Source organism: Pimephales promelas, chromosome 15 (genome assembly GCF_988280905.1).
Source record: "Pimephales promelas chromosome 15, fPimPro1.hap1.1, whole genome shotgun sequence".
Lineage (NCBI taxonomy): Eukaryota > Metazoa > Chordata > Actinopteri > Cypriniformes > Leuciscidae > Pimephales > Pimephales promelas.
In genome coordinates, this window is record NC_142783.1 from 20,731,684 (window position 1) to 20,747,547 (window position 15,864).

The 15,864-nt window shown below is 37.4% G+C and overlaps 1 protein-coding gene across 6 annotated transcripts in view; it reads left to right on the forward strand.

The window, feature by feature from the left end:
* ltbp1 (latent transforming growth factor beta binding protein 1) overlaps nucleotides 1-15,864 on the forward strand; it is an 80,652-nt gene that overhangs the window by 24,169 nt on the left and 40,619 nt on the right. For all 6 annotated transcript variants that reach the window (XM_089120333.1, XM_039669508.2, XM_039669506.2 and 3 more), the window contains exons 4-5: nucleotides 6,527-6,681; nucleotides 11,551-11,718. In XM_089120333.1, the coding sequence (XP_088976459.1) occupies nucleotides 6,527-6,681; nucleotides 11,551-11,718 (323 nt within the window). The remainder of the gene's footprint in view (nucleotides 1-6,526; nucleotides 6,682-11,550; nucleotides 11,719-15,864) is intronic.

Genomic DNA, 15,864 nt, shown 5'->3' on the forward strand with positions numbered 1-15,864 from the left:
GTCTGTCTTACACTAAAAGCGGTGCCTGCGCTCCCATTGGTAGTTGATACTTCACGTCACTGCTCAGTCATCGAAAATTTGTGATATCCGGTTGCAGGTTGGTTGCAGGAGAACATACCTGTCATATCCTCATGTCGTTCCAAACCTGTATGAAACAGATTCAGCTCCCATTGACTTAAAAATACAGTAAGTCTATGGGAACCGAAACCTATTTTTGGTGGACTATCCCTAAAGATACAGACACCATCCAGACAGATTTGAGGTCTGTGCTGTTATTCTGAGATGCTGACCGATTTAGTCTTGTGTGTCATCGTCTTGTGAGGCATCCCAGCTGTGATTCTGATTGACCATATCCGTTTTCTTCATCTTAATAGATGTATGAAAGACATATCACATTTCACATCCGTTTCCTCACAGCTGTGTGCTGTGTTTTGTCTCTTTATTAGCAAGATGTTCAATACTTTCACACAGACGTAGCTGATAATTATCAGGATCCGTAATCCCTTTACAGAGTTCTATTTCGTTTTGACGTTGTGTTGTGTAATCTTTCAAAGAAACTAGTGAGCTGACTACCTAGAAAATAAATTAGCTTTTATTTTTATATTTTCAGTTTTCATTTTAGTTTGTTTTAGTGGGTTTTGTTGTGTGCTTTTGTCATTAGGGGCCAAGCACCGAAGGTGCGGAGGCACCTATTGTATCTGTTCCGGTTCTTATTATTATTATTATTATTATTATTCTTCTTCCGACTGGGCGTCTATGGCAGCCCATAGACCGGTTTGCGGGAAAGTTGTTTTGGTTTGACATTCTGATAGAGGACAGTCCCAACTTTAAATACACCAATTTTGGTGTCTCTAACTCATTCCCTTTAGCGCCACCAACTGTCCAAAGTTTCACTTTTATTATGCTAATAACTTTTGAACCGTAAGGCCTATCAACAAAATTCTTTTTTCCTCTTGTTCCTGAGCTCATGCCGATTCGATCGCACCCTATGACGTCATTTTCCGTCATAAAAACATGGCGGCCATTTTGAATTTTCTAAAAAACGTACTTTTGCGAACTCGTCCTAGACGGTTTGTCCGATTTTCACCAAAATCGCACCGGATCATCTCCAGGCAGTGCTGACAAAAAGTTATGGAATTCAAGATGATTCGCCTAACGGTTTTTGATAAACGCACAAACTAATTTTACGTAACGCTTGCGAAAACAGACGTAAGGCTGTATCTCCGCAACGCTTCATCCTATTCAGACCAAACTTGGTACATGTAATCACAAGCATGACCTGAGGCTACATGCAGCGTTTCGGCGCAGCGCCGCCTAGTGGTCCGGAGATATGAAAAATGGCTATTTTTGCTCGTAACTTCTGAACGGTTTGTCCAAAAATCATAAACTTCATCTTGTTAGATTCAGGGCATCATGCCGAGTCGACTGATATCCAATTTTCCCAGATCGGCCATTTTGGCTGTCGGCCATTTTGAATTATGTGCTAAAATGCTGTAGTTTTTGAACGCATGAACGAATTGTTACGAAACTCGGTATGGGTCATCAGTACGATGCCCTGAAGGAGCCTGAGAAGTTTCGAAACAGCGCCACCTAGTGGTGAATTTTTTTCTTCAAACGCTTATAACTTTGGGTGTGGTACACTTATTTTCATGGGAGTCATCTTTCTGAGGTCCTGAATTGTTGCCGAGTCCAACGATACCAAATATGTCGGGTTTCGTCTCACGGATGGCGTAGCATAGCGATTTAGCGCGAAAAAAACACGTGGCGATATCTTTGAAACCGCTGCTCCGATCGAGACGAAACCACCGTCAGAAACACGGAATCATAGCTTGTTAACTATACGCTAATGCCCAAATGCGAAAATATTGATAGTAAGGGGTAGTAAAATTCAAACAAAGTCATGTGTCAGTCATTTTTTACGTGTTTTTTCATATAAATGTTTATAACTCGGAAGCGAATTGAGATATTTTCACCAAAATTGACACACATATGTATGGGTTCACTCTGAGGACACACACAAAAAATTGTGGGACTGAGCCTCTTGGTGGCGCTATAATAGAACAAAACGTGAAATTCCCATTGACTTCAATACAGTTTTGTGAAATACAATGCTATACTAAATAAATGCTTTGGTATAACATTACGAAACTCAGTGTGTGCCATAAGCAGCATGCCCTGAAGGTACTCAAAAGATTTTGAGACAGCGCCACCTGTTGGTCAAAAGTTATAAATAATTTCTGAGAACACTAATAACTTTTGAATAAATTTGCCTATTGCAATGAAACTGATCTTAATAGATTCCTTGGGTTATGCTGAAAACATAGATATCAGGTTTGCCATAATCAGCCAAACTTCCTGTCCGCCGTCTTTATTTCTTTGAAAAACCTTCTTTTTCGAACTCCTCCTAGACCGTTTGTCCGATTTTCACGAAAATTGAATCGTATCATCTCCAGACGGTGCCGACTAAAAGTTATGAATTGCACGATGATAGACAAAACCGTTTTCGTATACCACAGCATCAAAGTTCAGGCATGCTGCCAAAATTACTATTTAGGCTTTATCTCTGCAATGCCTTCACATTTTGACACCAAACTTTGCATGTGTCATTTTCACCTCACTCTGACCACATCACATCTATTTCGTAACTGCGCCACCTATTGTTCGAAAGTGATAACCCATTAAATCATCTTATAAGTTAATGTTTATGTGATTTTCTTAGCCATTTGCCCAAAGTTCTCTCAAAATGCCCTTAATTGCTCCTTGCTGCAGTTGGTCTGCCACTCCTTGCCATTTTGGCATATGTTGCCGCTTCTTGCGCTTGGCCCCGGTAATGGCTGCTTGCAGCTATATTTTTTTATTAGTATCACTTATCTAATTTCTGTATAGTTTAAATATATTTTGATTTTAGTTGTAATTTTAGTACTTTGCAATTCTAGTACTTCAACTTATTTATTTCAGTTACTTGCCAAGGCAACATTTCTAAGTTTAAGTGTTTTATGTACTATGTACTATTTGTATTTTATTTTATTTCCACATTTAGTGAACAATGACTACAAAAAAGCAATATCAGAATACATTTCCTAAATAAAAGAATAGGATGAAAGCAACAAACTAAATAAAATAAATTCTAGATGGCAATTCTACTTTTATTTTAGTCAGTACTGAAATGTGTAAAAGTATAATCAAATTAAAATTAAAAAAAAAAATACTCTAGTCATATGCTTAGGTCATCATGTCACGTATCATGCTAACTACTTGGTTATTCACCTAACCTCAGTTCCCGGCGTTAGGGAACGAAGCATTGCGTAACTACACGCAGTGGGAAAACTCCTTTCTTGATTTACTGAAACCACATTTGCAGGTGCACAGCTAGCGCATTGAGTGTCTGCAGATACCCGTTTAGGGGCCACACATGGAGTAGATCGGGCTGTGGATGCCACATCGTTCCTTTGACCCGATTGTGGAGGTATTTCCTCATCTCAGGACAGGCCATGATGTCCGATAACTGAACCAGTTACGGAAACTACTGCCTGGATTTCCAGAGAGGAGCCACCAGAAGGACTGGGCACTCGCTTTCTCTGACCCGTTTAATGACTTGTGGAATCATCGAGAAGGGGGGGAAAGCATACCAGGATTGGGCCAGACGTGGGCCAACGCGTCCATGTCCTTCGAGAAGAACATATTGCAGTGGGTGTTGTTTTTCGAGGCGAACAGGTTTCGGTTTTTTCGATTTTTCGGCTCTGCCATACACCTTCCATATCAGACTGACCGTCTATGGGTTCAAGAACCACTCGCCGAGGGCACGTTTTCTGGACGCCTGGGATATGCACAGTTGTGCATACATTAAGTGTTTGACTGAGTGCACAGGCATTTGCGTGTGGGGGAGTCAGTGTTACAACAGGGGAGGGGCCGCCTAGTGAAGGAGGACCATGAACCTATGTGTTCTATGTGTGCTTCTTTTTTAAACAAACACTTTTTGTACTTTATTTGGTTTGCCGTGAAAACGTGCTCACTGTTGCGGGCCTATTTACAATAATAAAATCCCCAGCTACCTGAAATGAACGGGGAGCTGTGAGAAGTGTCACGGGATTTAGAGCAGTGACTATCTGTGGCACGCTTCGTAGCGGGCGCATTGATTGCAGTGATAGTGTACGGCATGATGAACAGAATTTAAGGGTTGTGTCGTAAAGAGATATAGACGCATGCTCCTTCCATCGCTGCTCAATGAGGGAAGGAAACGGGCAAGCGCATGAAAGAACATTTCAGTTAGAAAACGCTCTTCTGTGTGATGTGCAAAACAGAGGGCGGGGTAGCTTTCTTGTGTCTTAAAGAGAGTTCGCCGCGGTAACTTCTACCAGCGCGCTTCTTCCGTCGAGGCTCGACGAGGGAAGAAAACGTGGGCGCGCATGAGCATGAGGTGGTTTGCCGTCCTGAGGGAGAGCTAGCCGCGAACGCGTAGTGTGTTTTAGCAAGAGGGTAATCCATCAGCCGGAAACTGAAGTCTCCCCGGGGGCCGCCATTGGCTTACAAGCCTTCACCTGCTGTTAGCATTCCATTGACTCTCATTCATTTTGGTGTTACTTTGACAGCGAATAACTTTACATCTGAGGCATTTAAAGACTCCATTTGTCCATTGTTTATTTCTAAAGAAACACGATGATGTATAAAAGGCTCTATTACCTTGTATCTTACGTTATGGCCCCGTAGAAGCAGTCTACTTCGAACAGGGCCGAAGAACTGATTGAGCAGGAAAGAGTGAGACGTGGAGACGTGGAGACGTGGCCGGCGTACGTTCACCACAGACAAACCCAGAATATTACTATAGAAAGAATATAGAGTTGTCGCCGGATAGCCACAGGTGAGACGGCGTCAGGAGAAAACGGCTGAGAAGGCGTTATCCACTGAGATTATGCTCGCTCAGGCTGAAGTCTTGTATAAAGGGGTCATGAACTGGCGTTTTAAATTGTATTATATTGTTGTCTGAGGTCAACTTATGACGTTCGCTTGGTTTTTGCATTCAAAAACATCAAAATGAATAAGTAATAGGCTATTTTGTACCCAAGTTTTGAATTTACCTGAAAAACGCTCGGACCTTGAAGGTAAATGCCCACTGCTGTGAGTGGATAACAGTTTTGCATATTATAATGAGTTTCAACTTACCCATTGATGCACTTGGGGGAAATTGTTTAGAAAACGTCCAATGTTGTAAAATGGCAACTGGAATGATTCGACCCAGAGTCCGTGTGTTGCACAATTCCTGTCAGATCCAATATAGACGGCACAGCACTGTTCTTTACTCTTAATCGGTCTGCAAATCCAGTCTTTTTTACAAAACAATCCTCAGTGAAATGAAACGAACAGACGGACGATGTTTTACCTCATCAGCTGTAACGTCATTAAAAATACAGTTTATCCATGCAGTCCTATTGTAACCCAGAGGAAGCATATGAAGAGTTCAGATGCAAAAGCCTCTAAATGCCATTTGAAATTTTCTTCTTTAATGATGATTTTTATCAAACTTGTATATTTAAGTTTAGTAATTTCACTTAAATAACAATTAATAGGTAATTATCATTGCCATTTAAGTGAAACCACTAAACTTAAATATACAAGCTTGATAAAAATCATCATTAAAGAAGAAGATTTCAAATGGCATTTAGAGGCTTTTGCATCTGAACTCTTCATATGCAGCCAATGTCTTCTTCCACAATCAGGCACTGCACAATATTTTGTATTGCTCGCTCAGTAGCTCGATCTGGTTTGTCATCACGAGGTAGGCATCTATGTTCTTTAGCTCTGCGTGTAATGCGCAATATTGTGCCCGCGCCTTTGGATGTGCATTTTCTGCAGCTGCAAATGCGTTTTACTTATAGGTTTCAGTAAATCGAGAAAAATGAGTTTTCCCACTGCGTATAGCTACGCAATACGAAGTGACTGTTCAAAAGTTAACTCAGTTGTGTAGGCCCTATTGCACACATGTAATTCTTAATGGGTTTCATAAGTAAGACCAGTGAACTTTATTGTTATTCACAGATAGGAAGGAAAACTGAAGGATTTTACAGAGAAACTATGGTTGCATCAGAGAGAGAGAGAGAAAGAGAGAGAGAGCTATGCTGTGATGTGTTATGATTGATTTTTGTCCAGGTGTTTGTACAAATGACATTTAACTGTATGTCAAAATAACATAATGAAAAATCCTTCATTCATGTGATTTATGTGACGCTTGACGTGTTTTGTATGTTGCAAGATTGGTTTCATTTACATGTAACCAGAAGCATGTCTGTGTGTTCAGGGTACTGTGGTTTTCCATATGGCCTTGAGCAGGTATTTAATCAAAAGTGAAAACCACATACATTAAAATATGAATACATGAATAAATAAAATTATTATATTTATTTATGGATATTTATTTATGGATGTAAACCATTGTAACAGAAAGACAGAGAGGTGGGGAAAAATGTGACGGTAAAAAAAACACTGTAAAGTAAAATGTTGACAATTTTTGTTTTTAACGTGTATCTTGCAGAGTGCAAAACCCAGGTTCAATGACGATGCATCAGAGCAAAACACAGAAGTTTATGCTCCAACAGAAAAACTACCACACTCACACGCAGGTGCATGGTGTCGGACCTAACCTGAACCGGGCCATCCCGCTTTCCGTGGGACACAACCCAATTCATGGTAAGTACAATCTAATGCTGGATCTCTAGGTATGGAAAGTTTATGTTTTGCAGCAAACTAAAAAGCACAGTAAGTAACGTAATTACAAATTATTTTATTATACAATATTCATGGAAAATATAATCAAATATGACACCTGTGACTTTTGGTCACAAGACATGTGAAAACCAATGATGTTTGACATTGTTTTTATCTGACACTGCAAAAAAAAAAATATTTTTCTTACAGAAGTGGCTATTTACATTAAGTGCAAACAGCCTGCCTTATTGGCAGAGGCTATTAAAACTAACTCTGTCCAATGACGTCTGGTTGGGCCTGACAAAATTACGGAAAATGCTGGATTGTCAACAGTGTCAGTAGTGTAGAGGAAAGGCATGGCAGAAAGTTTTGACGCAAATCGACTCGAATTTGAATCTGCCTTTAGCCGAACTCGCTCTACTAAAATTTTGTGATGTTTTTTTGAATGTAATTCAAGAAAACGTTGTTTGGGAAAGGGAAAAGGAAAAACAAGATAATTTTTTCTTACCCCAACTGTAAACATATGTTTTAAAATCCCTGTAAAGTCAAAATTAATTGTGTTCCGAGTCTGTCAAAAAAAAAAAAAAAGCCGGCAAGTACATAAAATAAGCATGATCTTGGAGAAAAAAAAAGAGCATTATTCTCTGCTCTCAAACGCTGGAGATTTTGTTTTTAGAATTGCCTTTACAGCGACTTTAAGCAAAAATTTCAAAAAAATGTTCACAAAATATTTATTTCCTTGAAAGAAAGAAATGAATCCTTGTGTCAATTTGCTTCGTGTTTTAAGGAGGATTAGATAATTGCATTTAAACAAAAAAAAAAAACGGAGAAAGTCTATGATTTGCAGTGTGTATTTACTTGATGGAAGAATTGTTTATTCTGATAATTCTTATTATTATTATTTATAAATGTAAGGTATTAATGTGTCTCATTGCTTTTGCCACTTTTATAAAAACAGTAAGCACTTAAGGACACAAGGGACAGTGAATTTCTGGTTTAGAGGGAATTAAAGATGCTCACTTCACATTGTGTTTAAGAATACCCCTTACAGTGGTAAATCTTTATAACTTACAGTATTTTCATAATAGCGACTCTAAATACACCTTTAACCCCCAAAGAAACTTAAAAATGATATGACATTTAGAGTAGTAGTTGAGATTGTTTGTGATTGATCGGTGAGGAGGTTAGGTAATAAAACACAATAATGTTATTTTGTTCAAAAGTTTTAAATAAGATTGTTTTTTTTTTAATAAATTAATAGTTTTATTTAGCAAGGATGTATTAGATTGATCAAGAGGCAGTATAAAGACATTTATATGTTACAAAATATTTCTATTTTATTATATCTAAATGATTTTAAACTTTCTGTTCATCTAAGAACCCTGAAAAAAATCACAGTTTCCTCAAAAATATTAACTTTTTTCAACATTGAGTATAATAAGAATTATTTCTTGAGCTCCAAATCAGCATATTAAAATGATTTCTGAAGGATCATGTGACACCGAAGACTGGAGTAATGATGCTGACAATTCAGCGTTGCCATTACAGGAATAAATTACATTTTAAAATATATTCAAATACAAAACATTTATTTTAAATAAATGTGATCATGGTAAGCATTATAGACTTCTTTCAAAATCTTGAAAAATGTCTTACCAACCACAAAGTTTTGAACGGTAGAGTATGTCTAGGCTCTATAATTCTAACATGTTGATACAATCCCAAAGCATTTCCTTCTGTTGGGGAAATTTAAGATCAGAATCTCAAAATGTTATTTCATGTATCAGTTTTTATTTTATTATCAAGTCTCGCTGACTCTCCATGAAGCCCCGGGTGTTTGACAGAATGACGGATCACTCACACACCGTGGAACATTCCAGGAGGAGTGTGACAGCGTGTCTAACTCGCTTAGAAACGTTCAGCTCTGTGTCGGCAACGCTCTGAGATGACAGTACGATTTTGTTATACAACTGTAGTAGAATTGAAGACGGTGATAAAACAAGGCTCCCACAGTCATCAGTACTAAAGACGAATAGAAGTCTATACATTTCTATAATAATAATATGGGTTTTTTTTTAACTAGAATTGCTCTCTGCGGTTACTATAATTGTTACACTTCTTTATTTATCACAAACAACAGGAAAATGGAAATGTCATGGAAAACTAAGGAAATTCATTGATCAAAAGGTGTGGGAATCCACAGTACAAATTAGTGGTGAGATGGTTCACAACCACAGCCATGTGCATTTCAGACCCCACTTTCTCACTTCCTTTCTCTCGCGCACTTCTGCTGTAGTCTCATTTATTGTAATTTTGGATTGCTGCAGGTTGGCCCTTAAGTTATGGCCCGGTTGTTGTTGTTTTTTTCAAGCGGATCCTCTGGTTAAAATCTTATAAAGACTTAAGCATTGCCTTGTGCGCTGCCCTGTCTAAAGTGAGTTATTAGACTCATTTTCTCTGGGTAATTTTAGATAAAAGCCTGGCCATGAGGGAAGCAAGAAGCAGAGTAAAGAGAGATAGAGGGGGAAAATTAAATGACAGAGCGTTACGATAAACGGTCATTGAGAGAAGTGCTCTTAAAAGGCAGGTGAGACGATTAGATACAGTAGTCCTGCATGCGAATGAGGAGACGGTGGGGCGGCAGAACTAATGTGTAGCATGACATCTATTATCCCTCTTCCTGTCCTGCAGACTGGCAGCATTACACAGTTCAGCCAAACACAGCCAAAGCTCTGCTGTAATACTACTAATGCGAGGAGGAGCCCGTTGGGTATTGGGTAACTGTTTTTGCACGGTGTTGTGGTCTGACATGCCATTTCTCGCTGCTTTGAAACCCAGCCAAACCGCACTCTGACTGGATGTCAGATCATACAGAAGTGACCGGGTTCACTCTGAGGAGACAGACCTTTGCAAATTACATTACATTAGTAGGAAGGTCATAAGAGACAAGCATCTGACTGATTTCCTGCTGACCTCAGGTTGCATTTGTAGTTTTGATTGGATTTATAGATAGATGGACGGATTACATTCAATTCAAGCTGAATCTGACAAAATTGTACATTCGTGTATGTTTTTCAAGGTAAAAACAATGTAAGTTAATGCAAACTAGCACAATCTGTTATGAGCAGACTTATAGATAGGGTATAGGGTAAAATTTTTGAACCCTGGTTAATCATAGTCTTAATTTGATCTCAATTCTTTAAAAAAAAGGTCATATTTTAAAGTTTGTTGACCAATCAAGCAATCGGGGTAGTCTTATTCCTGAGCAAACTGCTCTTGATCCATTACTTTTAATGAATCATTCAAGACATTTGAATTAATGTGTCAGATCCTAATACAGGTGATGAAACAGATGATACATTAATTTATATAAAAAAGGTTTGAGCATCATGCAATCTTTTGTATGCAAGTCAAGCTCATGTTCAGTTTGGGGACTGAAATCCTATATAAATCTATATAAAAACAAAACAGGTCTATGGTACTGTATTTCCTATGGTAATTTAGATTTGCCATGTAAACATGCGTGTGTGGCTAAAAGTAGATGTAGCATACTGATTAGTTTCTCAATGTCTTAGGCGTCTGGCATCAGGTGAGGTCTATCCCACACGAGAGTCAGCCTGTCAGCAGCCCTGTGTGTGTGTGTGTGTGTGTGTGTGTGTGGTTCTCTGGTAAAATCATTCATCTCCTGTCGTCTACTTCTCACTGTTGCTGTATACTATCAGTGTGCTTTCCTCAGTTTACCCACTCTGTCACGTCATAACAGCTGTACGTACATGTGTGTGTGTGTTTGTGTCATCAGTAGCTGACTGATGTCTGTGGAGACATTACAGTTTGATCTTTGAGGAAAGGTTTTATGTTAGCTTCTGGCGGATTAGCACATAACAGAGGGAGGGGGAAGTAGATATTACATCTTGAATATGTGACTCTTAAAAGGGCAATCAAACCAATCCAAATTAGATTATATTTCACTCAAAGCTGTCATATAACTTCAGAAGACCTTATGGACTACTTTTATAAAATGTTTCAGATATGAAACACTTTTTTTTATTTTCTTATTTTGTTATCATGGATTTGGAACATGGATTTTGACATGACAGCTGTGTATATATATATATATATATATATATCTTGAGCTGCAAATCAGCATATTAGAATGATTTCTGAAGAATCATATGACACTGAAGACTGGAGTAATGATGCTGAAAATTCAGCTTTGCATTTCAAGAATAAACGACATTTTAAAATATATTCAAACAAAAAAAGTTATTTTAAATTTTAATAATATTTCACATTATTACTGTTTGTTTTGAATAAATGCAGCCTTGGTAAACATTATTAGTATTGGTAATCTTTTTGGGAAAAGCCAACATTCCTCTTTTCGTCTCTGTATAAGGCTTGGAGTTGTGGCCACTTTGTCCAAATCATTCGAGAAGAACTGGGTCTGATCCCAGAGTTGTTTGCTGGCCTCTCTCTCTCTCTCTCTCTCTCTCTCTCACTCCTATTTTTTCCCCCAGTCACCTCCTCATGTTCTAGAGACTGAGATATTGGACCAAGGACAGAGAAAAGGAGGGAATGGATGAAAAAGGAACCAGACAGTCACAGAGGAACACATACAGGAGACTAAGAAAAGACAAGACAACAGAAATACTTTTTTTCTTACTCCAGCCTTTCTCCCTCTCGCTCCCTGTCTCGTTTCACTTTCTTAAAGCTGAACTCCTGAGCCGATCTGCCAGACGCTGCCTAGAAAAGTGAAAGAGAGTTATTCTGAGTTGTTTATGAAAGCCATGCCATCCAGACTGATGGAGTTTTCTCTCTTCTCTCTGTTGATGTGTCTGTTCTGCTGGGCTGCAGTAGGGAACCACACCGGCCGGATCAAGGTGGTCTTCACTCCGACCATCTGCAAGATGACCTGCACCAACAACCGCTGTCAGAACAGCTGTCAGAAAGGCAACACCACCACTATCATCAGTGAAAACGGGCATGCAACGGACACCCTCACCGCCCCCAACTTCAGAGTCGGTGAGTGGCATCGCCGCCTCTTCTTGGGTGTATTGTGGGTAAAGTGGTAAGTTTTCATTCATCCAGGTCTTTGTAGAACATCTAATTCCTTCGTTGAACTGAATTTTGTTGTGTGTGTGTGTTTGTACGCTTGCGTTTGCCGTATACTGAACAGAGAACAGCTGGCCGTGGGCCTGTTACATCATGTCCAGCCTCAGACAGGTCTATAATTATGGCTGATGTTTGGATTTGTTTCTAGTCGTGGTTCGGTGGGGAGTTTTTACTTGCCTGGCAGATATTTTGGAAAAGTTTAAGATGCTTTAGATCATGTCTGAAAAACCTTTATTACTTAACTTCAGTTCTTCTCACTTTGTTTGCTGCAGTGATGTTTCACAAGAGCTTGTGGTTATGACACAGCAGAACGTCTTCTGCCCTCCAGTTCAGTCTGGGTTCTTCGCACATTTCTTAGTTGTGTAGTCCATTCAGAGTTACTTGGAAAGGATTTGATTTTGCCTTGGTAGAATCTTTGTTACTTTCTTTAACTTTGCAGTAATTTTAATATTCAAAATGCACTATACAACGAGCACAAATTACTTTTGTTCAAAATTCCAGTTCTAAGAACGTGTCTCTGTGATTACACCATAACTGTCAAAACTAATGGAAGACTTTGTTTTTTACATACTTGGTCGATAGTAAAGTAAAGATGTTTTATAGTGAATCATTCAGATAATGGACAGTTAATTCATTTTAGTAATTAGCATTATCATATCTTTTTTTCTTTAAATGAAGAGGTACTAAAATATTAATAATAACATTTAAATTGTAAATAAAATAATATTGTAATCCTTATAGTAAAGTCAAAAAGTTTGTTTTAAGTGCTAGCATAGTTTGGTACTTTCACTTCTTGGCCTTCTGCTCTTTATTGTCCAATATCGGTGGATGTTAGCATGTAGTAATTTTGTGACTTGCAAGTCTTGCGTTAAGGTCAAGAATTAAGCAATAGACACAATTTGTATGCATAGTGGTTACATAAGGTTTACTTTTGAATCCAATTACTCTGTGGACACACGGGTAGCATTTTTTTTTCACCAGTGATTTTTGTAATCTGTGCCCAACAGGGTGAGCAACTGAAATTGTATTCTATATAAGAGGGTCAGGAAAGCTCAGAGTCAGAGGGAGTAAGTGTTTGAATGGCTGATCTCAGAATAAGCAGAGGCTGTGTGCGTGGTGCTAAGATGTCATTCTGTCTCTCTCTCTCGCTCTCTCTCTCTCCCCGTCAAGCTGTTTGTCTGAATGAGGTGAACGTCTGGAGTGGGTGAGTGTGTGCGGCCTTATAAGGAACACAGAGCTTTCTGTCAGCTCTGATCCAGACACAGTTGGGAGGAGAGATCGGCTGAGCTCCAGCATCGTGGTGGATCATGGAGAAACACACGCACATACACTCATTAGGGTTGGATCAATACCAAGATTTTGGCTTCGGTACTCTAAACCAGCTTCTCATACCTCAGTTTTGATGCTCAATCGATTCCTTAAGCAACAAATAAACTACCTCAGGTGATTGATGAGAAATGAAATGAGTTGTCAGTACATTCAGTAATTTGACTGGTCTCAAGTATGCAATAATTAAATATAACTTAACCCCTACATGTTATTCAAAAGTCTGGGGTCAGTAAGATTTTGTAAAAATATTTTTAATTAATTTATTATTTAATTATTAATTTAATTTAGTAATGCAAAAATCAGCATTCTTTAACTATATACTACATTTTTGATTATACAGAAATGTAGATTTGTTATATAAATATTGGCAAAATTACATTGTGTCATGGTATTTTTTACTCCATGTACACAGAGAGCATGTGCCAGACCTGTAAATCATTGATCAACTCTTGGATTTGAGAGTCAATAAACTCATAGAATACTAAGGCATTATCACATATATCGATATATATTTCGACTGCATGTTCCATATTTGTGACCCTGGACCACAAAACCAGTCACAAGTTGCACTGGTACAGTATATTTGTGGCAATTGGCAATAATAGGTTGAATGTTTCAAAATAATCGATTTTTCTTTTATGCCAAAAATCATTAGATTATTAAGTAAATATCTTGTTCCATGAAGATATTTTGTAAATATCTTACTATTAATATATTAAAAAATATATTTTTGTGAGTGAATGCAGCAAAATCGCAAACATAAATGAACAACTTTAAAGGCGGTTTCCTCTGTTTCGATGTTTTTGCACCCTTAGTTTCCAGATTTTCAAATAGTTCCCATAGTTGAAACTACGGACAAATATTGTCCTATCCTAACAAACCATATATCAATTGAAAGCTTATTTATTCAGTTTTCATATGGTGTATACAGATCTCAATTTGAAAAAAAATTACCCATGTGGCTGGTTTTAAGGTCCAGGTTCACATATATGATTGCACTGATGGGAATCTGTAGTCCAGAGTGCTCCAACTGGAGCTGACTTGTCATCCCTATTGTTTTCTAAATATATGCCTCACCTTTACACGTCGTTGGACACAGTTGTGTTGGGTGTTTTGACAATCATCCCCATAGAGCTGCCAATGAACCTGTCTGTACTAGCAGATATGTTGGAGTTTACAGGAGAATGTTACTCCATCTGTTTAAGGGCCTTGGGTGGATGCTCTCTCTCTCTCTCTCTTTTTTTTATTTTTAGATGAATATTCCAGGTGGTCTAATGACACCTCAAATAGGAAAAGCTCTAATGCTTGCTTTTGTGCTTCACTAGTGTTAAAAACATTTGCCAGTTTTGAAATTCTCTTGTGTGTTTATTTGTTCATGTGTGTGTGCTGTGATCATACTGCACATACTGTCAACAACTAGACATCATACACTACCATTCAAATGTATGGGTCAGTCCATTTTTTTAAGAATTAATACTTTTATTTATAGCAAGGATGCATTGAACTGATTAAAATAGTGACAGTAAATTTATATTAACAACTTATATTGTAGACAAATTATGTTACCACCAAAGAATAATATGTCAAATAAATACTGTGTTTTTGAAAAAATGTAGCACAACTTTCATAATTGATTATAAAAAATGAGGACCAAATTGTTGTCATAACGTTTGTCAAAACGGGAAAATTACATTTTAAAATATATTAAAATGGAAACTAGTTATCTGAAATTATAATAATTTTTCGCAATATGACTATATATTTACTGGTTTGACTATTGACTATTGTATATTCCTCTCTGTTTCTCTTTTGTATGTCACTTTGGATAAAAGCATCTACTAAATGCATGTACTTTATAATAACGTAAATGGTTAATGGTATGACAATATGAAGAGTTCAGATGCAAAAGCCTCTAAATGCCATTTGAAATTTTCTTCTTTAATGATGATTTTTATCAAATGTGTATATTTAAGTTCAATTATTTCACTTAAATAACAATTAATAGGTAATTATCATTGCCATTTAAGTGAAATCACTGAACTTAAATATACAAGTTTGATAAAAAATCATCATTAAAGAAGAAAATTTCAAATGGCATTTAGAGGCTTTTGCATCTGAACTCTTCATATATTTACTGTTATTTAAAATAAAATGAATGAGTAAATATATTTTTTCCATATAAATTTAAATAAACAAATTTTAATTATTTATTTAAAGAAGACAAAAAAAAAAAAATCTAACCGTGACCATACTTTTGAACTGTAGTGTATGTTTTATGACAGACATTGCAAAATAATAAATTTCTGTGAAGACATTAATATTCAAAAAATACTATTGCTAGTGATTTTTAAATATAATCTTTTCAAGCCTGTGAAACACCTGTGGTGTGTGGTTTGGCTAACAAACAGAATATATGAAAACTGTGTGAGTGGGCATGTTTGGCACATTGGCTGACATGGAATATACAGTTTGGGGTTGGTTGGCACAAGTGATTTTTGTGATATATAGTTTAAAAGCATGAGATTTTTTGTTTGATTGCTTTTTATTTATTTTTCAAACTTTCATTTGCACCTATTGGATTTTCATGTTTATTCCACCAGAGATATTCAGCAAGTATACTTCCTCCATAAGACTGTCCCGCCAAGCCTCTCCTTAGAGTTATTCCTGTCTGTCAGCTCATCTGAGAGTCACTGTGTTGGCTTGTGTGTATGTTTGAGAAATTCTATA